This window comes from Rhinoraja longicauda, chromosome 10, assembly GCF_053455715.1.
Source record: "Rhinoraja longicauda isolate Sanriku21f chromosome 10, sRhiLon1.1, whole genome shotgun sequence".
In the NCBI taxonomy this organism is placed as follows: Eukaryota; Metazoa; Chordata; class Chondrichthyes; order Rajiformes; family Arhynchobatidae; genus Rhinoraja; species Rhinoraja longicauda.
In genome coordinates this window covers 28,080,014-28,105,253 of record NC_135962.1, presented here as the reverse complement: position 1 = coordinate 28,105,253, position 25,240 = coordinate 28,080,014, and the positions used below count along the sequence as shown (strand labels likewise).

The 25,240-nt window shown below is 37.9% G+C and overlaps 1 protein-coding gene across 10 annotated transcripts in view; it reads left to right on the top strand.

Annotated features, from left to right (window-relative positions):
- The window catches only part of mark3a (MAP/microtubule affinity-regulating kinase 3a), a 96,254-nt gene that overhangs the window by 32,422 nt on the left and 38,592 nt on the right, over positions 1 to 25,240 (top strand). For all 10 annotated transcript variants that reach the window (XM_078406514.1, XM_078406519.1, XM_078406517.1 and 7 more), the window contains exons 4-8: positions 10,139 to 10,187; positions 14,504 to 14,569; positions 16,173 to 16,243; positions 23,057 to 23,113; positions 24,352 to 24,588. In XM_078406514.1, the coding sequence (XP_078262640.1) occupies positions 10,139 to 10,187; positions 14,504 to 14,569; positions 16,173 to 16,243; positions 23,057 to 23,113; positions 24,352 to 24,588 (480 nt within the window). The remainder of the gene's footprint in view (positions 1 to 10,138; positions 10,188 to 14,503; positions 14,570 to 16,172; positions 16,244 to 23,056; positions 23,114 to 24,351; positions 24,589 to 25,240) is intronic.

Here is a 25,240-nt window from a genome sequence, read left to right as displayed (position 1 = left end):
CTCGCCCAAACCCACCCTCACCTTTATTGAGATATAAAGTGGAGCAAGTTTCAAAGTTAGGCTAAAGGAAGACATTTGAGTGGTTTATAAACAAGCAAGAGAATTATGAAGCAAATTTTGCATGATTTTGAAATGAATGAAAGTGTTGATGATTGTGAGCATTGTGAATGGGTGATTGGATTCTTACAGAAGAAACAAAAATGGTTAACGAATAGAAGGCAGTCTTTTGGAAGTGTAGGGATAGAGAGTCTTAATGTAGAAACAAAGAATTTCAGATGCTGGTTTACCAAAGAAAGACATAAAATGCTGGAGTAACTCAACAGGTCAGGCAGCGTCCCTGAAGAACTTGGATAGGTGATGTTTCTCGTCGGTGTCCTTCTGAAAAAGGGTCCTGACTTGAAACGTCACCTATCCAGGTTTCCCAGGGCTGCTGCCTGACCCGCTGAGTTACTCCAGCATTATGTGTCTTTCCTAAATCGTCTTCATGATAGGTTGAATTTGGAATTAGCATTCAGTTTTTAAGAGATAAACTTATTTAATCTTGTGTCTAGGGGTTGACCTGAGGAAGATTCTCAGAAAGCATGAAAATTGAGGCTAGTTTTGATTCATTTTGGTCATCTAATACCAAAGTCAAAATTTAGATAATGCCCTTTTTCCTTGCATAGCATCTTGGGTTATTATCATACATAGGTAACTCTTGCATTACGGCTATTCAAGTAATGGGAATTATGAGATAAAGAATAAAATTCACTTTCATGTAATTTATGAAGAGGAAAAAAAAATGGAGATTTTATTTCAACGCTCATTCTTGATGTATGTGCAGCTGATGCAACTTCCATTATGGGAAAATTGCGAAGTGGTGTAATTCTAGCTGCACAATCCCACACCCCCATTCAGTATTGCAGGGCCACATGTACCTGAGATAGACCTACTAAATTCAGTATTGGGGAACGTACTGAGTAGCACATTATGTTGACGTATTTTGTTCCTCTTTTTGAGGTGAGTTTTTAAAAAAAATCTTTTCTGCTAACTCTTTCCCACTCGTCTTGGTTCTGTATTTTTGTGAAAATTCCACGAATGTCAGAAAAATTCAACCCTTTCTTAAATCACCTTTTTACTTGAACTTTAAAAGTGTACTCGGCCAAGTGGCCCAAACTTCTCCTGCATTGGTGCAGCCCTCCCCTCCCCCCCCTCCCCGTCCCACTCTAACCCCCTCAACCCCCTTTATCCTCCCTCCAACCCACTTCCTCCCTCCCTTCCCCCCATCTTCCCTAGGAGATAGATTTAAACTTTAAACTGTGAATAACATTAAAAATATAACGCCGATTTCAATGAAACTTCTTCCAATAGCATCAAAGGGATGACGGTGTATAAGGTGGGCCTAAAATTGTCACACCATCGTGTACCGTTTTGGCTGTAGTTCAGGAACAAACAAACAAATGAGAGTTTTAGTATATAGATGTTATCAGACTAGTCAGCTGTGAGCTATGTCATACCTGATGCTGTCCATATATCCTTCTAATAGATGTTAATAAATAGTAATCAGGAGTGAAAATATTACCCAAGGTTCCTGTTTCAAACTCAGAACCTTCATAAAGCTTATCAAATGTATAAAAGATATGCAAAAAGCAACGACAATCAAGGAAAGGTGGAGCCCACAATGGTCCATTGTTGGTTGCAGGGAAGTTGATAACGAGCGATACGAACAATGAAACTCAGCAGGACAGTGAAACTAGTACAACGACCCTGGTGGGAGGGGGATGGAGAGAGGGGATACAAGGGTCACTTTTTTGAATGATTTTATTAATTCAGCAGAAGAAAATATTTATATATTTTGCCATAATAGTTTTAATATACATTTAATTGTATTAATAGTTAAAAAATTCAACCTCAAAATCAAGACATCCATTTTTAATTTCCCTCCAAAGATATTTTTAATCTTTGTTCTCTATTTATTGATTACGTTATCCTCCATACTGAATCAGCCTTGTCTTTATTCTGATAATGCAAGTTAATCATCAAAAATGTGTCAGCTGCTTAACTGTTCTGAGTTTCTAGCAGTCCAGAAATGGTTAGGAAAAGCTCTTCAATGCCTCAACGGTAAATATAAGCAGGTGAGCATTTGGGTCCATGACGTTAAACTTGTTGATGGCTGATGTGAGATACCAAACTTAGTGCCATTGGATCTCTTCTGTAATATCCTGACATGATGCCCTAAACCACAATGTGAATGATGCGAGATATGTAGCTGACGGACTGAAAAAGGCCATCCTGAGATGGCATGTACCTTCTAGATCAGCTTGCAGCTGCCTTGCAGTATCTGCAATTGTATGTCTCCCATTATTTGTTGCAGTTACCTTCCTAATTAGAAAGGAATTGATGTGACTCAGAAATGGAAGAAGTTAGTCGTTATTCTTGTGACTATGTGTGAAATTAAGTTGGATGAGAACAAGCTTGGCATGAGCTGAAAACTTCTTACACTGCACACAGTAGTCAATTGTTCATTTGAAATGCCAGGATAGGTCCAAGAGTTTGTAGAATCAACTACGTGTGGGAATCTTGCCATTTTGTTGAAGTAAAAAAAAAAATTAAACTGCAAGTGGTAGAAATTTGAAACAAAAACAAACTGCTAGAAATACTCAACAGGATAAACAGCACCATTGAAAAGAGCAACAGAGTTAATGTTTCAAGTCCAAGACTCTTTTGTCAGTACAGCAAGTCCTCGTAATAACGGACCATGGAAGGAGGGGGGGGGGGGGGGGGGATGTGTGTGAAACGGTGTCTGTTTTTGCCGATTGTCCGCCAGTGTATAGGCTTGTATACACTGGAATTTAGAAGTAGGCTTGTATACACTGGAATTTAGAAGGATGAGAGGGGATCTTATCGAAACGTATAAGATTATTAAGGGGTTGGACACATTAGAGGCAGGAAACATGTTCCCAATGTTGGGGGAGTCCAGAACCAGGGGCCACAGTTTAAGAATATGGGGTAGGCCATTTAGAACAGAGATGAGGAAAAACTTTTTCAGTCAGAGAGTTGTGAATCTGTGAAATTCTCTGCCTCAGAGGGCAGTGGAGGCCAATTCTCTGAATACATTCAAGAGAGAGCTAGATAGAGCTCTTAGGGATAGCGGAGTCAGGGGGTATGGGGAGAAGGCAGGAACGGGGTACTGATTGAGAATGATCAGCCATGATCATATTGAATGGCGGTGCTGGCTCGAAGGGCCGAATGGCCTACTCCTGCACATATTGTCTATTGTCTAACCGATTTGCTTTTAGGGATTTGCTCCAACCATCTAGCAGTCATTCCGCTTTCCGTTTTCTTTAACAGTTAAAAATGTATTATAGTTACTGCAATCTAAAAGCACCAAAGACTGTTTGTTATATTGTTTAATCATGTTGTGTCGATCTAAGCTATTGCTTGTCAATTTTATTGCCTTGTCAATTTCTGCAGCCTCTGCTGTGTAACTTGGCCCTGTGATCTTAAAGAGATAGTAGTGTCTAATTACCGTGGGTCGCTCTGTCTGCTATAACTGTAATCCATTTTTTTAGAGGTCTGTAATAACGAGGGTTTACTGCAGTGGGAAAGACAGAAAACAAGTTCGCTTTTGGGAGCAGGAAATGTGCGGGAGAGATCGCAGAACAAAAGTGAATATCTCTGGGAGAGTTCTGTTAGAAGCACATTATCGTTCCTTGACTATGTTATGTGCAGCTAATAGCAAGGCTGTGGGACATGCCCAACATGTCAGGCAGTACATTGTGATGCTGTTAATCCCTGCAATACCAGGCTCTGGTGTTGGATTCTACTTGAGTTCATTCACAGTTGCAGAGACATTGCGAGCTACATTTGGTGTGAGTTGGCCAATTAAAAATCTTGTTGACTGGAGTTTTCATTTTGAAATGTTTTCCTGGATTTTGTGCAGAGGAATGGTTTACAGATCATCATTATTTAATGTATTTTAAATATGTTGAAGTACTTCACTCTGCCTCCACCATTCCCAGTAAACCAACACTGCGCAGAAATAGTTATGAACTTCCCCCAACATTTTCTATCTGTATAGTCTTTCAACTTTTTGTGGTGTTCAGCATAATTAACCATTCCATCCTGATGTTTTCAGGGCCATTTTGGATGGAAGTTGTTCATCACTTTCATTGTGTACCATTTGTATTGTTAAAGTGAATTGGAAACCAACCAATTTTGAAATGAAAAGCAGGGTGAAAAATTGTGTGGAATATTTCTGTTCCTTTCTGGCATGAGAAAGCTAGGCAATGATTTTGCTGAGTTGTACCATGTGAGTTTTATTTTAACACAATTGGCAGTTTACCACTTCATTTGCATGTGTTCAGCCTTTTCCCATAACTGACCACAGTTGCTCCTATTAACAACATAACGTTGATCTTTTTTCTTATTTGCTTCAAAATAAAATGGCTTAAACAGGATTTTGAACAGATGTATTTCTAAAAAAAAAAGTGGCTTCTTTGGTGATTTCTTATAACACCATAATAAATTGATGACTTGAAACTTTATTGAGAATGTTGCAGTATGCGTTGCAAAGGATCCATTCATACAATAATATCTACCTATACAGGTCCAGTTTCTGTTTCATGTTGAAAATTTACAGTGTAAGTTAAGGGAACATTGAAAATGAGGATTGAGTAATGTAAAGATTGACAAACTTTTGTTGCACATCAAAACAGTGAGGTTTTTTCCCATCATTCCAACCTTTTTCTAACATTGAATAAATATTCACCAATTTTTTTAACTTTGCCCCTCTTGTATAGGATGTGGGAGCTACACTGAGTTTAAATCTTAGGGAGGAATGCAGATATTTTTTAATGTTAACCATTCTTGGTTCATAGTCATAGAATTGTTCAGGCACATAACACGGCCATTTAGCCATTTGTGTCACACCCCCTCTTTCCCCCCCCTTCCCCCTCTTCCCCCCTTCTCCCCCCCCCTTCTTCCCCTTCTCCCCCTTTCCCCCCTCCTCTCCCCCTTCCCCTCCTCCCTCAACCCCCCTTCCCATCCTCCCTCCACTCCCTCCTCCACCCTTCCCCCCCACTCAACCCCCCTCCTCCCACCCCTCCTCCCTCCCTCCCTAGGAGATAGATTTAAACTTTAAAATGTGAATAACTTTAAAAATATAACACCAATTTGAATTAAACCTTCCATTAGCACCAAAGGGACAATGGTGAGTAAGGTGGGCCTAAAATTGTCACGCTATCGTGTACCGTTTCGGTTGTAGTTCAGGAACAAACAAACAAACAAACAAACAAACAAACAAACGAGAGTTTTAGTATATAGATTCTTAGAAAATCTTTTCGTTTGGAATTATATTAACTGATACATGTCTCAAACTAGCCTGCCTTATTGGGAACCGATGCCCCAATTGTATAAATTGTGCCCATCCGTTTTTAATCGCTGCACCGACTCAGTTTAGCCTTGTGTGCACTACATCTAGCAAATATACACAATTGTTTTCTGTAACGGGATTGTTAAAATGTTTGCTCTGAATAAGATCTGTCCCTAACCAACATTTCAGGTTAGATGTCCTATATTTAAAATGCTTGTATTTAGGAAGAATATTTCATAAGAACTGATGTTTTAGTTAGATAACATGATGCTGCAAAGGAAACATAAGAAGGGAAACTAGCATTCATAATTCATCAGTAATTTCTGTAGAGAGGTTAGTTTGCTTGTGGCAGGGTTCCACAGATCAGAAAACCTAACCCTTAATATGCTAATTCAAGTTGTAATATTTGACAGGGTTTAAACATTCTTAATTAAACTCCTAGGTATTCCATGTTGAGGCATTGAGTACAAGAGCAGGCAGTCTTGTGCAACTTTATAAGTTGGTTTAGCTATATTTGGAGTATTGTTTGCAATTCTGGTGGTCCCATTTCGGAAATGGGTGCAGAAGAGGTTTACCAGAATGTTGCTTGGTTTAGGGGGTATTTAGCTACAAGGAGTGGTTGGACAAACTTGGATTGTTTTCACTGGAAAGTCAGAGGTTGCGGGGAGACCCCATAGAAGTGTATAAAATTCTGAGAGGCATATCATATCATATCATATCATATATATGCAGCCGGAAACAGGCCTTTTCGGCCCTCCAACACTATCCTACACCCACTAGATAGGGTAGACATCAGAACATTTTTACTTGGCTGGAAATGTCAAAGGCTAGAGGTTATAGATTTAAGGTGAGAGGGAGAAAGTTTAATGGAGATGTGCAGGGCAAGTTTTTGTTTTACAGAGTGGTGGGTTCCTGGAACGTGCTGCCAAGTGTGATGGTTGAAGCAGATGCGCCATAATCGTGGCATGTAAGAGGCTTTTTGATAGACACGTAGATATTCAGGGAATTGAGGGATATGGATGCAGAGGAGATTGGTTTAACTTGCAATCGGGTTGGCACAGACGTTGTGGATCGAAGGGCCAGTTGCAGTGTTCTACATATCTCTTATGTAAATGGGCCTGGTACTAGGTTGATAGCAGAGGTAAAGGACGAATAGTTAAGAGTTGGATGATGTGTCACCAGCAAAGATACTAGAGGAACAAGATGGACCACTCGACCCTAAAAACCGTAGTATGTCAAGGCGCCAGTTTAGTAGGCAGAAACTTGCAGAAACATTTTAAAAGAAAAATAACAAAAATCTGTGAATTGATAGATGAGATATATTCTACATTTTAATGGTATAATCACACATACAGTTTCCCCAAAACACTGATTACACTGCGAGAGGCATAACGGACGGCGGGTTTTGCCTACTAAAATGGCTCCTTTGCATACTACACTTCAGTATAGGCGATTTCAATGGAGTGGTCAATCTTGTTCCTCTAGTATCTTTGGTCACCAGTACCAAAAGCAGAATTGAGGTAAGTCATTGATTACCTGGAAGAGTTTAAATAAACACAGAAAATTCTCCAAATATTCAGTGCAGAAAGAGAAACGGACATCTCAAAACTGATGGAAAAGTGAGAAATCAAATATTAAGTTGTAGAATATCTGTGATAAAGTGGTGATTTTAAGAGACTGAATAGTAGCGTTGATTGAGAAAGGGTGATGAAGGCTTAATAATTGCAGGTGATCTGTCTGGGGCCAAAACAGTGCTGGAACTGAGAAACAAAAAAGGTGCAGATGTTGGAAATTTGGCATAAATCAGAATGCTGGAGTATTCAGCAAGTCAGCCATAAAAAGAAGAAATGCAGAATCTGGAATCCTGAGCAAAACAGTGCAGGGGGATCTCAGTTGGTCAGGCAGCAACTGTGGAGGGAATGGACAGGTGGCGTTTTACTTTGAGTTACAATTGAACAGTTGGCCATTTGGCCCTCAAGCCTGCTCCAACATTTTCTATTAATAGTCTTCCATTGTTGAGGTTGGATGAAGGTCGCGAAGGATGTTTCAAGAACCTGATAGTTGTAGAAAAGTAGCTGTTCCTGAACTTAGTGGTGTATTTTCCAGGATTATGGCATTCAAAGAAAGGAGGGAGACAGAAAACAGGAATTTACAGGCCATTGATTTTAACATCTTGACATAGGAGAAAATGTAATGAAACAAAATTCAAGCAGGCACAGTCAGTTTGTTCCCATTTTGTCTCTAGATTGGCAAACAGGCACAAATAGATCTTTCTCTCGTTAGCAAGATATGTTGTGTGCTACAGGTTATCAATCCAAGGTCTCAACTCTCTACTGGATGAAGATGTTGAAACAATGATTGTTAACGTTACTGGTGACAAAATTTGCAGGAAAATATATTGAATGGGACGAAGAAGGTTACAAAGGATATAGATGGGTTAAATAAATGGATAAAGATCTGGCAAATGTCACGCAATATGGCAAATTGTAAAATTGTCCATTCTGACAGAAAAAATAAGGTAACAGCTAAATGTTCAGAGTTTTCAGAGCTCTATGATGCAGGTGGGTCCTAGCAGCTAGGACTAGGATATCTTACTGCACAATACCCTCAAGATATTGCTGCGCCACTGGATCAAAATTATACTTCATTTACGGCAGAAACTGGTGATGCCACATGTGAAGTACAGTGTATGGTAGTGGCCACCTTATTTCAGGAAGAATGTTAATGCGTTGGACAGAATTCAGAGAAGGTCCATTCTAATACAAGGAATGATTGGATTATGTAATGGAATTTAGAAGAGTCAGCGAGGCAGATCTTGATGGGATAGATATGGGAAGAACCTTTCCTCCTGCGAGAGAAGCTAGACCTAGGTTTTATTGCTGTAAAAATAAAGGGTGGCTCGTTTTAAGAAAGACGGTGTAAATGTTGCTCAGAGGGTTGTGATCTTTTGGAATCATCTTGCTCAAAAAACAATGAAAATAGAGGTGGACGAATGCTTGATAAGTAATGTGGTGAAATGTTATGGGTAGACAGGAATGTACGTTTAAGGATACAATCAGATCTTCTCTTTCTGTTTTTATTTCAGCATCTGCAATTACTTTGAGTTACAATCAGATCAGCATCTTATTAAATGGGGAGGCGGGTTTCAGATGCCTACTCCTGTACATGCATGTTCGGATTTAGGAAAAGCTGAAGGAGCCTTGAGGTTTAAAGAACTAATGAATTAGAACTGGACTCTCTAATTATATTGGACGTTAGTATTTCTACCAGTTATCTAAAGTATAGAGCTCCCTCCAGTGGCAATAAATTAGCAACATTTTCTTTGTTATGTTGGTTTATTGTCATATACACCAGAGTGCTTTGAAATTTCTTGTCCACGTGAATCCCACATTAAGCATACAGTAATGATAAATGCAACAATGAATACCGTGAGTGAGCCTGTGATGAATTAGATCATGTTCACCACTCTGTATGTTCATTCCGTAAAGAGTAGAGCAGTTGCCGCACCAGGTTGGGATGCAGTGTTTCAGAATACTTTTATGATGCATCTATGGAAGTTCGAGAGAATCTCCTTGACATGCCTAATCTTCTTGGGCGTCTGTGAAAGTATATAAACTAATGCTCGCGTGATAACCGCATCAGTGTGAAGGTACCTGAAAAGGATAACTTAAAACTGTGGACCGTCTCCACAGCAGTCCCATGATGGGGATAGGACTGAGCCCCCCACCCCCTGCATCCTTAGTTCAACAACCAACTCTTCTGTCTTGCTGTTAAGGGATCTGTTATTGTCCTGTCACCATGGTACAACATTCTCAATCTTTCCTGTATTTTATCTTATCATTGATATTGATCTAGTTGCCAATAGTGGTATCATTGGCTAACTTAAATATCGAGTTGGCGTTGTACTTGGCCAAATGGTCATGGGTAGACAGAAAGTAGTGTAAGAGTCTACACAACTGAGGGGCACTAGCATTGAGGGTCAGGGTGGAGGAAATGTTATGACCAATTTTCACCAACTGAGGTCTGCCGGTCAAGAAGTCCAGGTGCCATTGCAGATGGGAGCCCCAAAGCCAAGGTCGAGATGTTTAGGGATTAGCTTATTCGTTATCATGGTATTGAAGACTGAGCAGTAATCAGTGGTTAGCATTCTTACATAAGTGTTCTTATTGTCACGGTGATTGTAGTGCAAGGAAGGCATGCGAATTGCAGGAGCTCCAGATTGTCCAGAATACTGATAAAGTTGTCGGCCATGACCGATCTTTCAAAGCACTTTGTAATGGTTGATCCAGCGCTACTGATCAGTAAATAATACACCCATGACTTGAGAAATGCACAATATGTAAAATTTGTATATTATGATTGCATTGTGATTCAAAGCTTTTATAAAATTGCATGGTATCTGTAAAATTTGTATGGTGCTGCCATGATTTGTGGGAGCTTTATCCCAAACTGCTACATTTATCTTGGCGCTGTGCGTAGACACAAAATGCAGGAGTAACTTGGCAGGACCAGCAGCATCTCCGGATAGTAAGAGTGGGGAACGTTTCGGGTCAAGACCCTTCTTCAGACTGTGGGGTTCCACACTCAAAATATCATTTGTCATTATTATTATTAGGGTTGGGGAAAGAGGGATTTGGACTTGGGAAGAACCAACTTAACAAGTTGAGTTGGCTCGTCTGTAGCCTTAAAGCTGAAGGATGGTCCTTTACATCATAGTACAGTTATAAAATCAACATCCTTCCTGAGTAAACACATCTTCTAAAAAAACATCTTTCTTTTTTTCAGCTTTTCAGAGAAGTAAGAATAATGAAATGTTTGAACCATCCAAATATAGGTAAGTGATTTTCTTTACATAATTTTGAGAAATTTGTGAGGATGAGGACTGGTTTATAGGGAAGAGGACTTTGTTCTTTGGTATCACAGGTAGATAGGATGGTGAATAAGGCTTTTAGCTCTCTGGCCTTCATCAGTCCGGGAGCTGAATGTAGAAGTTGGAAACTGAGGGGTGGTCTTATGGATGTGTATAATATCAACGGGGTTGGTGAATCAAGTACTAGTGGGCATAGCTTTATGGTGATTGAAACCCGAGGCAACTTCTTTACACAAAAGGTGGTACACACATGTGGAACGACCTTACCGGATGAAGTGATAGATGCAGGTGCAATAACAACATTTGGGGAACTTTTGGACAGGTATATGGATAGGAAAGATTGAGGGATATGGGTCAACTGTGAGATAATGGGATTAGATTAGATGGGCAGCTTAGTTGGAATGGATGAATTGATCTGAAGAGCCTGTTTTTGTGCTGCATATATCTGAATAAATTTAGCAAAGAACAATGTTATTTGTCAAAAAAAATTTGGAGAAGATTTTTGTGATATCTTGCCTTAACTCTGACCTGCCATTGTCATGTCCTAACGCTAGTGCACCAATGTTATCTCCTCCTTGTGTGCATTAGTATTCTTTGATAGGCATCTAGCCACTAAAGCTTGTATCATTATTTTAGTTATTTCTGGAATACTAGCCTTCTCGCCCCTGCCTCCGCGCCCCCACTCCCCATCCTGCATCTTTAACCAGCAACTCCTTTACAACTCTTATCCTGCATTGAATACCACTGAAGATCACTCCCACTGAGCTACAACTAGCTATCTGGCCACTGATAATTGGAAATATAAAATCTTTACCAACTTTTTTTTCCTACCGTATCAGGGCCAGATTTTCTGTAAAAAGAAAAATTATTGGGGTAATAAGATTATTATTGTGCAACACCATGTCAAATTTTGAAGTTAAGACATACTCTATGAACTGTGAATGTGCAGATTTTGCTGTTTGCTACACGCTGCTCAGCTGTTTGCCTCAAACAAATGGTATCTTGTTCTCGACATCCCTGTTATTTTTAAAACTTTACTGGATTTTCCCACTGAGTGTCACAGAATAATCAATTTGGTAAATAATGACATCATGGTTGTTAAGCTGGTGTCAAATAACCTCTGGTCTGTTAACTAAACAAGTTAAATGGTGACATTTCATTCCTACAGATAACCGGTTTTCAAGATTTTAACAATATAATATTGGTGATTTTATTTTTGTTTCTGGAGCTAGGTTGACTCAATGCATATTTTCACCGTAGTTATTTATCGATTCACTGTGATTGAGATCTTTGAAGTATGTTGTTATCAGTTCATGCTTCTTGTAAGTTGAAACAAAAAATATTTTTTTGATGAAGAGTGCAAGGAAAAAACTAATAAGGTGCCCTGTCCAAACAAGACCTGCACCAATGTCATCCTATGTGTTTTATGATTTGCACATGCCTTACACTTCCCCAACTGTGATCTGGGGTTCATTCACCTCCTTTTCAACCATCAGTGCAAACAGCAATTTCTGCCACTTTGCCATTGTTCCGTGTTTACCTGGTCTGCTTTGAAAGCAGAAAATGGGAACAAAAATAGCATGATGGAAGGAGGGATTTGTTTTGAAATTACAAGAATTTCTGTTATTTTTTTATATGAATTTGAAAAGAGAAGGTACTAAACTTTTAATATGTTGCATGTAGATTTTGGTTTAATTACCACATTGGTCAAAATAAATGATTGTCTCATATGCAATCACATAAATTGATTAACAGATCAGTATTTCATGTAGCCATTACATTTCAATAACCTGGAAAATGCAAATTAATGCAACTCTTGTATTCCTTGCCCAACTTGGAAATTAAAAGTAATTAAATTAATATCGATGCATTGATGGTCTCCCACTTGCAAAACACTTAGCTTTTGTAACTAGTCTTCTTAACCTTGCCGGAAATCTAAAATCCATGAGCTTGCTTCAACATTAGAATAATCTGAAATCTAAAGTTTAAAAAAATGCCGAAACACAGTAGTTTGACAACATCAGTGGAAAATAAAACACTTAATGTTTCAGGTCCCGGATCCTTCATTTGAACTTTTAAACCTTTGATTAATACGTCAATATGTACAGGTCACTGCACTGAGAACTTTGCAAGCTTTAGCCTCCTAAATTACGTAATTGTTCACCGACAGTCTTTGATTTGTTTTTAGGTATACAGCCTTTTTTAAAAAATGATTATTTTGTGGGTGCAACTTGCTTTTATCTTTAACATAAAATATTCTTTCTTCAACATAAATAAATTAAGTGAGGAATCAAAGCCTTTTCAGCCATGCGCTTGCTTCATTATTTATACAATCGGATATTAAGTTTACAGACATTTACATTTAATTGATTTTTCTCTTTAGATTAATGAGTATTGGAACCAAGTGTCACATGGCATGAGAATACTTCCAATGATTTTTGGTATTTTAAATAATAAGCAATCTTAGGGAGAAAAGGATGTTCATGGCATTTACAAAATGTTCCAGTTTTTGTCTGATTGTCGTAATTTAAAATATTAAAATATTATGTTTTAATGTTTTCAGGCCAATATTTAAATGACCGTTATTGTTGAATATTGAATGGTTAACTTCCAAATGTGTCACATTTCATTCGAATTCTGTATTGGACAATAATTTGATTTGTTCATCAGCATTTAAATGAAATAAATAATTATATTTTAATAATACTTAAGTATTCTCCCTTTTTTATTGTACTACCTTGACGGTAGAGAGAACAAATATGTGATAATATTTGGAGAATTCAAGAAAACAGATTTTTTAAAATTTGCATATAGGGTTGTATTTGTACTTTGAGATAATATTGATGATTGTGTCACTTGGGAGGTGGATATTTTGGCCTCCTTATGCAAGAAGCCTCCTTGGATTTCGGAAGAATAAGTATTGTGAAGAGTTGTGAATCAGTGGAATTTTCTGCCTCAGAAGGCCAATTCTCTGAATGCATTCAAGAGAGAGCTAGATAGAGCTCGTAAGGATAGCGGAGTCAGGGGGTATGGGGAGAAGGTAAGAATGGGGTACTGATTGAGAATGATCAGCCATGATCATATTGAATGGCGGTGCTGGCTTGAAGGGCCGAATGGCCTCCTCCTGCACCTATTGTCTATTGAAAGCAAGATAATTTCAGCAGATTGAATAGAAAATGTGGAATCATAGGAGTGAATTATTGATTATTCTTTTGAATTTTAGATTATAATATAAAAACAATGTCAAATATCAAGTTAGTTCAACTCAATTCCATGTAATCTCTAAATCAGTTGTATTTACTGGAGAGCTTTGTGAATCTGTTCAAATCCTATTGTTGAGCATTTTCTCCTTTTAAGTTTCAAAACTTTGTGCTTATCATGTTTTTGCAAGAATCTAAGAAAATGTCAGAAAGATGTGGGATGCTTTTCCTTTGGCAAGTTAATTTTCCGTGCACCTTTTGCCAACTTCTTCATGAGACGTTACTTCCAAATGCCATCTTATTCTTAGTAAACCTATCCTGCCACATGGATTTTCTGTGAAATGAAAAAATCGTAATAATTCACAGCAAAGTAACTGGATACAATTTGAAACACTTCTGAGAGCAACAGCATCCTTCGTATACCTCAGCAATCCTTTTTTTAAATTGTAAGTTGTCACTGACTGAGTATATTCAAACAATTATGATTATCACATTTGAAAATATTGAAGTTTTCTCCATCTCAAAGAACTTAACAATTTGCCTTTTGAGAAGCATCAGTGAAAGTGCAAAAGAGTAGTAAAAATATAACTATATTATCTAAATGGCTTGATGTCTATTTAGCAATTTAAAAAAAGAATATGAAACAAAGACCTCCAGAACAATGCAACTAATTTAGCCAGGGGACAGATTTTAAAAAAAGACAAAAAAAGTTCCCAGGTTTGATCTGTGTACACAAATTTGGCTCCATGGGAGATCTAAGCTTGGTTCCTTCACTTCACATTTGTAAAGAATCTCCATTGAGGATAGAATTAACATGGCTATATTGGAACTTCCAACTAATTCAACATGTAAAGAGAGGAAATCATTTGTCTTAGTTAATAACAGAATTAATGATTAATAACTGAATTTATAATTCTCCTTTTAGATTTATAATTCTGGATGTATAATTCTCCTTTTAGAACAAATTATAATTATTGCTTGTTCATTTGATATTTGACATTAACTCAGTTTTATTTTAAATATTGTTCAGATGTGTTAATTTGAGGTTTATGCTTATCTCTGTTTAATTTTTGCTTTCAGTGAAATTATTTGAAGTTATTGAAACTGAAAAGACTCTCTATTTAGTGATGGAATATGCGAGTGGAGGTAAGTTTAAATTCTACTGGAAAAATATCCAATCTTTCTCTGGAAATGTATTATCTAGATTAAGCACGGAAGTATATCGTTTTCTGTACAATAGATTATTATTTTGAAATTTAAAATGGGGTTCATATATTGCTGAATATTCTGTTAGCAATTTTGTGTAACACTCTCCAAGTACTGAATTGAATAATGTAATTGTCTTATATGAGGATGCACATAACTTAAATGTTTTCTCTAAATATCTAAAAGGCAATTTAATTATTTTCCTATCATACAATCATTGTTAACTTAATTTCAATTTGCTACTTGGAATGGACTTTTTACATGCTGGAAGAGGAAATGAGGGAAAGATACTCAATGTGCATTTTGAATGCATTCTTTTACCCAGGGTTGGGGAATCCAGAACCAGAGGGCATAGATTTAAGGTGAGAGGGGAAAGATTGGATAGAAACCTGACAGCCAACCTTGTCGTTCAGAGTGTGGTGGGTTTATGGAATAAGCTTCCAGAGGAGGTAGTTCAGGCAGGTACAATAACAACATTTTAAACAGATTTGGACAGGTACGTAGATAGGAAACGTTTAGAGGTATATAGACCAAATACAGTCAAATGGTATCAGCTTAGATGGGGCATCTTGGTCAGCATGAGCAAATTGGCCCAAAGGCCCTGTTTTTATGCTGTATGATTCCAAAAGAAAGTGTCCCCAATTAAGATAATTTAAGATTTGGCATTCCAGGATTTTAACAGTGATATTCAAGCCATAGCAAAATACGAATGTTAGGATACCATAGGAACCAGAATTAGGCCACACGCCAACTGGAGGAACAGCACCTTGTATTCCGCTTGAGTAGCCCACAACCCAATGGTATGAACACTGAATTCTCCAATTTTAGGTCATTACCAAAACCCCCTCCTCTTTTTTTCTTATTCCCCCTCCACTCCCTTGTGCCCCACCTGGACCTGTATCTATTTCTTCCCCCTCCCTCCAACTGCATTCTTTTCTCCAGCTTCATAATTTGCATCTCTTCAATCCTTTTGTCTCATACCTTCTGACTTTTCATCTCTGGTCTGTGTCCAACCATCTACCTACCAACCCCCCCCCCCCCCCCCCCAAAAAAATTCTTGCCAGGCTTTGTTTTGTCCCTCCTTGCACCCATGAAAAGATGGGTTTTGGCCCAAAACATCACCTATCCATGTTCTGCAGAGATGCTGCCTGACCTGCTGAATTACTCCAGCACTTTGTCTTTTTTTCTAGAATACAGTTTGACTTGAACTGGAACTTGAGATTCTTATGACTCTGATGCCCCTTTTTTTTGAGATTCTATTGTGAAAATATATCCCATTAATAAAATCATGTCTGATTAAGATTAATGTAACAGATAATTTTAGCTTCAATATTGTGGCAAAATTAAAATAAGAGCGTTGTCTGTGCAAAATTCCCCGATGTACAATCACAAGGGTTAAAACATACAACAAATCTATATCTGACAAACAAGAATAGCTGTGAAATGTTTAATACTGCTGCAGTGGTTTATTACATATTTTAATCATCGTTAATATAGAAATTGTAAGGACTTTTATTGGATTTTTAATCATTTTCTTTTACAGGAGAGGTATTTGACTACTTGGTAGCTCATGGAAGAATGAAGGAAAAGGAGGCTAGAGCTAAATTTAGACAGGTATACACCTATATTTTTAGTTGCTGCTGTACAAAATTATCAAGAGTCTTAAAAGAGAATTAAAGAGTATTGGGCTAATAAACGTGAGAGGTGTGATTGAGACCAATCTCGTCTTCTCAATTTGCTGTGAATATGACCTACTAGTCTTCAGCTTTTTTAAATCTTGACTTAAATATCTAGGGTATTAGCTTAGCTCTGCATACTCAAGACTGAAGAACTGGGTTGTTCTAGAAATAAACTATCCTCTAGTCTGAGAGTAAATGCATGCAAAAATATGCATCAAAGTCAATTTCTATTTATTTCATTCTTAAGAATTGTGGCATGAAAGGTAATTCCTTATCTTACAAAAGGTATTCTCAATGATAACAATCTAAAGCATGGAATGAACTGTTGATGATAAGGAAACTCAACAATTAATCCCTGCTTATATTTGTGAGATTTTTGGATTGATGATGTGTATTAAAAGATATTTGAACATTAATTATGAGGATAAAAAAGAATTGCAATTTCAAATCTAGTAATAGATTACAATGTGATATTTATGGATTTTATTACATGATGAGAAAGAGAAACTGAGTCAGGCAGCATCTGTGGAGGAGATTCTTCATGTAAACTGGGAAGAGAGGAGGATAACATTGAAGAAGGACATACAATGAAGAGACTTTGCAATGGAGTAGTAAAATGGAGGCACAGGAGACTGCAGATGCTGGAATAATTTCCCTGCACAGAAGCTGTCTGGCCTGCTGAGTTCCTCGGGCCATTTGTTTTACTGCATGTTACAGCATCTGCAGTCTCTTGTGCCTTTATCATATAACTTCTGAGAATGCAACCATTTTGAAACTGAAGAGCAGCTTAGTGAGCAACAATTTTGTTGTTTTGAGAAACAAACAGAAAATCCTAGAAATATTAAATCAGGCAGCCAGAAGAGGTCAGATAATTTGATGTTCCAGATATGGGCCAACAATGATCTACAATTTGAGAAGGAGAAGGGAAAATTGGAAGTGTCAGTATTACAGTTGAGCAAAGGGGACTATGGAGGCATGAGGGAGGAGCTGGCCAGAGTTGACTGGAAAGGGACCCTAGCAGGGAAGATGGTGGAACAGCAATGGCAGGTATTTCTGGGAATAACACAGAAGGTGCAGGATCAGTTCATCCTAAAGAGGAGGAAAGATTCAAAGGGGAGTAAGAGGCGACTGTGGCTGACAACGGAAGTCAAAGACAGTATAAAAATAAAAGAGAAGTATAACATAGCAAAGATGAGCGGGAAGCCAGGGGATGGGGATGGCCAGAGCAACAGAAGATAACTAAAAAGGCAATACGGGGATGAGGTACGAAGGTAAGCTAGCCAAGAATATAAAGGAGGATAGAAAAAGTTTCTTTAGGTCCGTGAAGAGGAAAAAAATAGTTACGGCAAATGTGGTCCCTTGGAGACAGAAGCAGATGAATTTATTATGGGGAGCAAGGAAATGGCAGACGAGTTGAACCAGTACTTTGGATCTGTCTTCACTAAGGAAGACACAAACAATTTCCTAGATGTTCTAGTGGCCAGAGATCCTAGGGTGACGGAAGAACTGAAGGAAATTCACATTAGGCAGGAAATGGTGTTAGGTAGACTGATGGACTGAAGGCTGATAAATCCCCAGGGCCTGATGGTCTGCATCCCAGAGTACTCAAGGAGGTGGCTCTAGAAATCGTGGACGCATTGGTGATCATTTTCCAATGTTCTATAGATTAAGGATCAGTTCCTGTGGATTGGAGGGTAGCTAATGTTATCCCTCTTCTTAAGAAAGGAGGGAGAGAGAACACAGGAAATTATAGACCAGTTAGTCTGACATCGGTGGTGGGGAAGATGCTGGAGTCAATTATAAAAGAAATTGCAGAACATTTGGATAGCAGTAACAGGATCGTTCCGAGTCAGCATGGATTTACGAAGGGGAAATCATGCTTGACTAATCTTTTGGAATTTTTTGAGGATGTAACTATAAAAATGGACAGGGGAGAGCCAGTGGATGTAGTGTACCTGGACTTTCAGAAAGCCTTCGACAAGGTTCCACATAGGAGATTAGTGGGCAAGATTAGAGCACATGGTATTGGGGGTAGGGTACTGACATGGATAGAAAATTGGTTGGCAGACAGGAAGCAAAGAGTAGGGATAAATGGATCCCTTTCAGAATGGCAGACGGTGACTAGTGGGGTACCGCAAGGCTCGGTGCTGGGGCTGCAGCTATTTACAATATACATTAATGACTTAGATGAAGGGATTAAAAGTAACATTAGCAAATTTGCAGATGACAAAGCTGGGTGGCAGTGTGAACTGTGAGGAAGATGCTATGAGGTTGCAGGGTGACTTGGACAAGATGTGTGAGTGGGCAGATGCAGTTTTATGCGGATAAATGTGAGGTTATCCACTTTGGTGGTAAGAACAGGAAGGCAGATTATTATCTGAATGGTGTCATGTTAGGAAAAGGGGAAGTACAACGAGATCTGGATGTCCTTGTTCATCAATCACTGAAAAGAAGCATGCAGGTACAGCAGGCAGTGAAGAAAGCCAATGGAATGTTGGCCTTCATAACAAGAGGAGTTGAGTATCGGAGCAAAGAGGTCCTTCTGCAGTTGTACAGGGCGCTAGTGAGACCACACCTGAAGTATTGTGTGCAGTTTTGGTCCCCAAACTTGAGGAAGGACATTCTTGCTATTGGGCGAGTGCAGCGTAGGTTTACTAGGTTAATTTCCGGAATGGCGAGAATGTCGTATGTTGAAAGACTGGAGCGACTGGGCTTGTATACTCTGGAATTTAGAAGGATGAGAGGGGATCTTATTGAAACACTATAAGATTATTAAGGGATTGGACACGCAAGAGGCAGGAAATGTGTTTCCAATGTTGGAGTCCCGAACCAGGGGCCACAGTTTAAGAAAAAGGGGTACGCCATTTAGAACGGAAATGAGGAAAAACATTTTCACTCAGAGTTGTGAAGCTGTGGAATTCTCTGCCTCAGAAGGCAGTGGAGGCCAATTCTCTGGATGCTTTCAAGAGAGTTCGATAGAACTCTTAATGATAGCGGAGTCAAGGGAAAGGGGGAGAAGGCAGGAACAGGGTACTGATTGTGGATGATCAGCCATGATCACGGTGAATGGCGGTGCTGGTTCGAAGGGCCGAATGGCCTACTCCTGTATGCAAGTATTGAAACTTTGGAATTTCAACACGTCCTCGACTTAAATGCAGCTTAACCCACTTATTTTCCCAAGCATTTTCACTTTCAATTTTTCACTGCCTCTTCTGTTGTTCATGGCTTGGATCATCTATGTTCTTGTATTCCGTCTGCATTTAGTCATGCTCAGTGGATTTTACCTTATTTCTCTAAATATTTACTTCAAGTTTTGTTTCTGCCACTGTTGGCCTAGATAAAACTGAGGTTTAATTATTCTGCATATCCTGTTTAATTAAAAATAATAAATAGTTTTGCATTCATGGTCTTTATGAATGCAGGAGCACTCAATAAATTGTGCAGCTGGTTGAGAATTTTTTCTCTTGAATGAAAAAGCCAGTATTTCACTGATGAAATAAATATGCTGAAATAAATCACTGTTTTTCAACTTTGAAGTACTCAACATATGCAACGTAGAGTCTGTGTTTGGTCTCTTACGTTGCCCCGATTACTAAATTTATGTTGGAACTGTTGGGATTTACGATTAGCACACCGTAATGCAGTACACTTCTACGTAATACATCGACATCAATGGGGGCCCAGTGTGGGGGAACTGTTGAGGGGGGGGAGGGAGAAAAGGGGGAGCTGGCGTGCTTTGTAACTTTTTTCAGCGCCGTAGGTGGCTGCTATTTGTATACATTGTGTATGCAAGCAATGAATCTCACTGTGCCGAGTCACATGTAACATAGAAACATCGGGTAGTGCCAGCAATAGCTGCCCTGCCAACAGTCTGTCTGTTCCTTCCTTCTTTGTTTTTTCAGTATATGTTAAATGTATTCTGAAAGTGTTCTTTAGTCTTAAAGTGTTCTTTAGTCTTAAAGTGTTCTTTAGTCTGTTTTATGTGGGGGGGAGGTTGGGGAATTTAAAAAAAATCTCTTACCTCGACGGAGATGCGATGACTTTTCCGTATCGTATTACTGTTCACACTGCGGCCTAACATCGAGGAGCTGGCGGCCTCTGCTGGAGATGGACTTCGGGAGCTCCAACTGCGGGAGCCTGCAGGACTTACCATCGTGGACCTTGCGAACCCCGTTGGGAATCGACCTCAGAGCTCCAACCGCGGGAGTGTGCGGACTTTAACATAGGTCCCTGGTTAGAGACTGGCTTCAGGAGCTCGAAGCCGCGGGAGCTTCGACCGCCCCGACACGGGAGCTTCGACCGCCGGCTGCAGGAGCTTCGATTGCCCCGACCGCGTTTGGTTCGATTGCCCTGACCACGGGAGAATAAAGAGGAAGAAGTTTGGACTTTATTGCCTTCCATCACAGTGAGGAATATGGAAAATCTGCTGTGGTGAATGTTTATGTTAACTTTTATGTAGTTGTGTATCTTTTTGCTTTATTTTAGTATGATTATGGTCATTCGAGTTTCACTGAACCTTGATTGGTACATGTGGCAATAAACTGACCTTTGAACCTTTGAATAAAGTTATTTGCCTGGTTAACATTTTAAGTAGTTTGTGCATTTTCCTTTGTTTCTCTAAATATCTACTTAAAACTTTAATTCTGCCAAATTTAGTAGATGCAGAACTATATTTTGATTATTCTGTACACCCTGTTTTCTATAGTCTTTCCCTGACGTTTTCTTTATCCCACAGAAGATATAAAAATGCATTTAAATGTAAAATGTTGTTCTTTCTAGATGTTGGCCAGCAGTAAACCCCTCTGAAGTTTTACATGTTTTATATCTGGAAAATCTGCCTCTGTATTAACTTTGCTGTTTCTGTCTACTAATGGCTTCAGTTCTTTATCTAAAATAAATATATGTTAAAATAGCATATATATGGCAGAATAAAAATCCCAGACTAAGTAAAAAAATACTTACAGAAATTTAAAAAAGATGGTGGTTTGGCATTGCCGAACCTTAGATTTTATTATTGGGCAGTTAATGCTCGTTATTTAAAATTTTGGGCAAAAGATTTCGAGGATACCCAATGTCCAGGATGGATAAATCTTGAACGTGAATCTATGCAGGGGTTATCATTGGCTTCTATCCTAGGGGCCTCGTTACCTTTTACAATTACGAGATTGAATAAATATACGATTAACCCAATAATAAGACACACATTGCGAATATGGTTTCAATTTCAGACGTTTTTTGGATTTAATGATTTTACCTTATCGAGTCCTATCATATCTAATTTTTTCTTTCAACCCTCCAGTATTGATCAAGCCTTTCTGCTATAGAAGAGGAAGGGATTAGTATCTTTTTGTGATTTGTTTTTAGATGGTTGTTTTATGTCTTTTGAACAACTGTCCAATAAATATAATTTGCCTAATTGACATTTTTATAGGTATTTGCAAATTAGACATTTTTGAAGGCTACTTTACCCTCTTTTCCATTATCACATCAAACTGAAATTACAGGAAAAAAAATTACACTTGAATCCTTATCAGAAAGGGTTAATATCGGCTATCTATGAGTTGATTTTGAAATTGCAAGTAGGCATATCTGATAAAATTAAGATTGATTGAGAAAGAGAACTTCAAATTTCTTTACCTATAGAGAAATGGGAGAGGATTCTTCAATTAGTCAATACCTCTTCAATGTGATACAATTTAAGGTGGTTCACAGAGCACATATGTCAAAAGATAAGTTAGCGTGTTTTTATGGTCATATAAAACCTACTTGTGATAGATGTAAGTCTGAGGTGGCATCGCTGACTCATATGTTTTGGTCTTGCCCACTTTTGGAAAAATATTGGAAAGACATTTTTGATACTATTTCTGTAGTTTTAGGTATTGATTTACAACCTCATCCTATCACTGCAATTTTTGGGCTACCAATGATAGATTCTATTCATCTGTCCCTTTCAGCCCGTTGGTTGATTGCTTTTACTACATTAATTGCCAGAAGATCTATTTTATTTAAATGGAAAGACTCTAATCCTCCCACCACACTCCATTGGTATTCTGAAACGATATCATGTTTAAATTTAGAAAAAATTAGGAGTGATATTGTTGAACCCTCGATTAAATTTGATATGACTTGGGGAAGCTTTATTCAATATTTTCACACAATATAAGTTGTTCCCTCTCCAGCCGTTATAATAATGTTTTACCTTTATTTGGTGGAACAGATTTAACGACAAACAGGGGTCTAAACTGTTGACATTTTTTTTTGTTGCAGCCCAGATTCTGTTTTGTTTTGGGTTTTTTTTGTTTGTTTGCTTATTTTAGTTTAGGGGGGGTAAAAATTTTTTGTTTGTTTTTAAAAAAAAATCTTTAAAAAAAAAATGTATATAAGTTCTCTTTTAACCTTTTATCTATAATTACATAGAGACTGGGAGGTCTATACCCTATATGTATTTTGAAACTGGATTTATATTAAGGCTACATTTGTTGTTAATGTAACCCTGATCCCTATGTATCAATATCACTGTTATGTTTATTATTTTTTGAAATTTAATAAAAAGATTTGAAAAGGAAAATAGCTTAAGATATTCTTAAAGTGAATATATATTGCTCCTCGGGACTTCTGGGTATGCCGTACCAATATATCAGTTTGATTAGATATGTAAAGAATAATAGACACCAACAGTAATTGAATCAGATTTTTTAAATGCTGTTGGAAATAGATTGCTAATGTTTCTTGTTCTCTTTTGTAACAGATAGTATCAGCAGTGCAGTACTGTCATCAAAAGCAAATTGTGCACAGAGATCTTAAGGTAGGTAGAACCAGTGCATTTGCACACAAGTGATCTGCTTGTTGTCAAATACTGGGCAAAGTACTGTTCTTAGGTTCTGTATTTTAATGAATAAAACATTCAGTTTACTTTTTTCTCTTCCACTTGTACTTAAGATTAATAATGAATTTGTGGCTCTTAAATACTGCTATCAACTATGCTTCCACCACTGTCTCCAGCAGCACATTTCAGGTAGTCATCTTTCTCCAGGTCAAAAAACTTCCCCTCGGATCCCCTATAAATCTCTTACCCCTTACCCAAAATTCTTGTCTCTAATTTTATTCACCTGTGATAAGTGGAAATATTCCTCCAGTCTACCCTAACGATAACCCTCATAATTTTACATACCTCAATCATGTCCACTCTTAGGCTCCACCACTCCAGGGAAAACAGAACTAGCATCTCCAGCTTCTGTGTTTGCCTGGGAACCTTTTCCTCTCAACAGTAATGCCCCTCGGGTATGTTACATGCAGGCAAGGGAGTTCTGATTGTATTATCAGCAGAATTGAAAGAATTGTTGTAATTAGATATGACATTGTTTGATTAAATACCATTGAGCAATAGAAAAAAATAGCCGTGTCATTTTCCAAAGGAAATCCCTAAAGTTTCCTCCTGCTATGAACCAGCAGCCTGTTATCATTGTCCTTGATAAACTAGTTCAGTTCTATATACATATTGTGTTTATTTATTTCCAAATAATGAAATGTAATAAATTTTATTCCATATCTCAAACTTTTAGGTTGTGATTTGTGAATTCCGTCAAAGCGAGGTTCCATTACCTGATTACTGTAACATCAGGGTACACTGTATTGAAAAGATTGAATCTTTCCAAAAACCCACATTTCTTGCTATCATTGACAACTTTCATAAGGAGAGGTCTGTGGGTAACTCATTCAACGAGTATATTTAAACCCATACTCAGTTGAACCAAAATGCTTATGACATTCCCTGGAAAATTTTAATGTGTACATCAGTTCTACCTTTGAAATTATATTGGAAAATATTCTCCTTGCTGCAGCATAGACTTCCCTCTAATGTGGGTGATGAAAGATGTATTTTGTTGCTTTAATATGATGTTTAGATTTTGGTGTGATGAAATGAAGCTTCTGCTTGTTTACGTTGGATTGAACAACTGAATAAATTAGATGATATTGACATAGAAAAGAATATTTACATATGCTTTTGGTTATTTGATGATTTGCCTTATTGTTTTAAACTAGGCTGAAAATCTACTATTAGATGCTGATATGAATATTAAAATAGCAGATTTTGGCTTCAGCAATGAATTTACAATTGGCAATAAACTGGACACTTTCTGTGGAAGTCCTCCATATGCTGCTCCAGAACTCTTCCAAGGGAAGAAATACGATGGGCCTGAAGTAGATGTTTGGAGTTTAGGTGTTATACTTTATACATTAGTCAGTGGTTCATTGCCATTTGATGGACAGAACCTGAAGGTAACTTGCACATTTAATGTTTAAAAGCTGTATTTTTATGATATAAGTAATTTCTTCGTTTTGACAACTTTTGAGTTTGACAGATTTTCATTAAACATAACCTCTGATCACCTGGCTGTTCTTCAGAAGTTTCTATTTCATTATCTGGCCTCTTATTCTAATACTACATCTACTACAATGACTGAAAAAAAGACCAAATTCATTCATTTTTGACATCAAATGAAATGGCCAGTGTGTTCCTTGGTTCATGAATATTGAGGGATGGGCATTAACTGCTGGTCTTCCTAGTGATGACCCTGTCCTGTGAAGATATGTTTGTTTTTTTGTGAAATAAAGATTAAATTTGCTATTTATTTATTCTAACTGGGTTATAGGACCAGGTTTTACCATCAAACTCAATTGATGTCAAAGCACATGCTTTGTGTATTTAAGTGTGCCTGTGCTTTAAGTGATTCAGCTGTAGTACTATAATCTGAATTAAAAACCAAGCAACTGCCAAGGATATTCAACTGAACAGGCGGAGGTCTGTACAGAGAGAAGCAGTCACTGTTCAGGTTAATGACTTTCTTCAGCATTATTTGTTTCAGATATATGGTCTCCTAGACCAAGTTCAGTGATATGCAGATGATCAGCCGTGCAGAAGTAAAGAAAC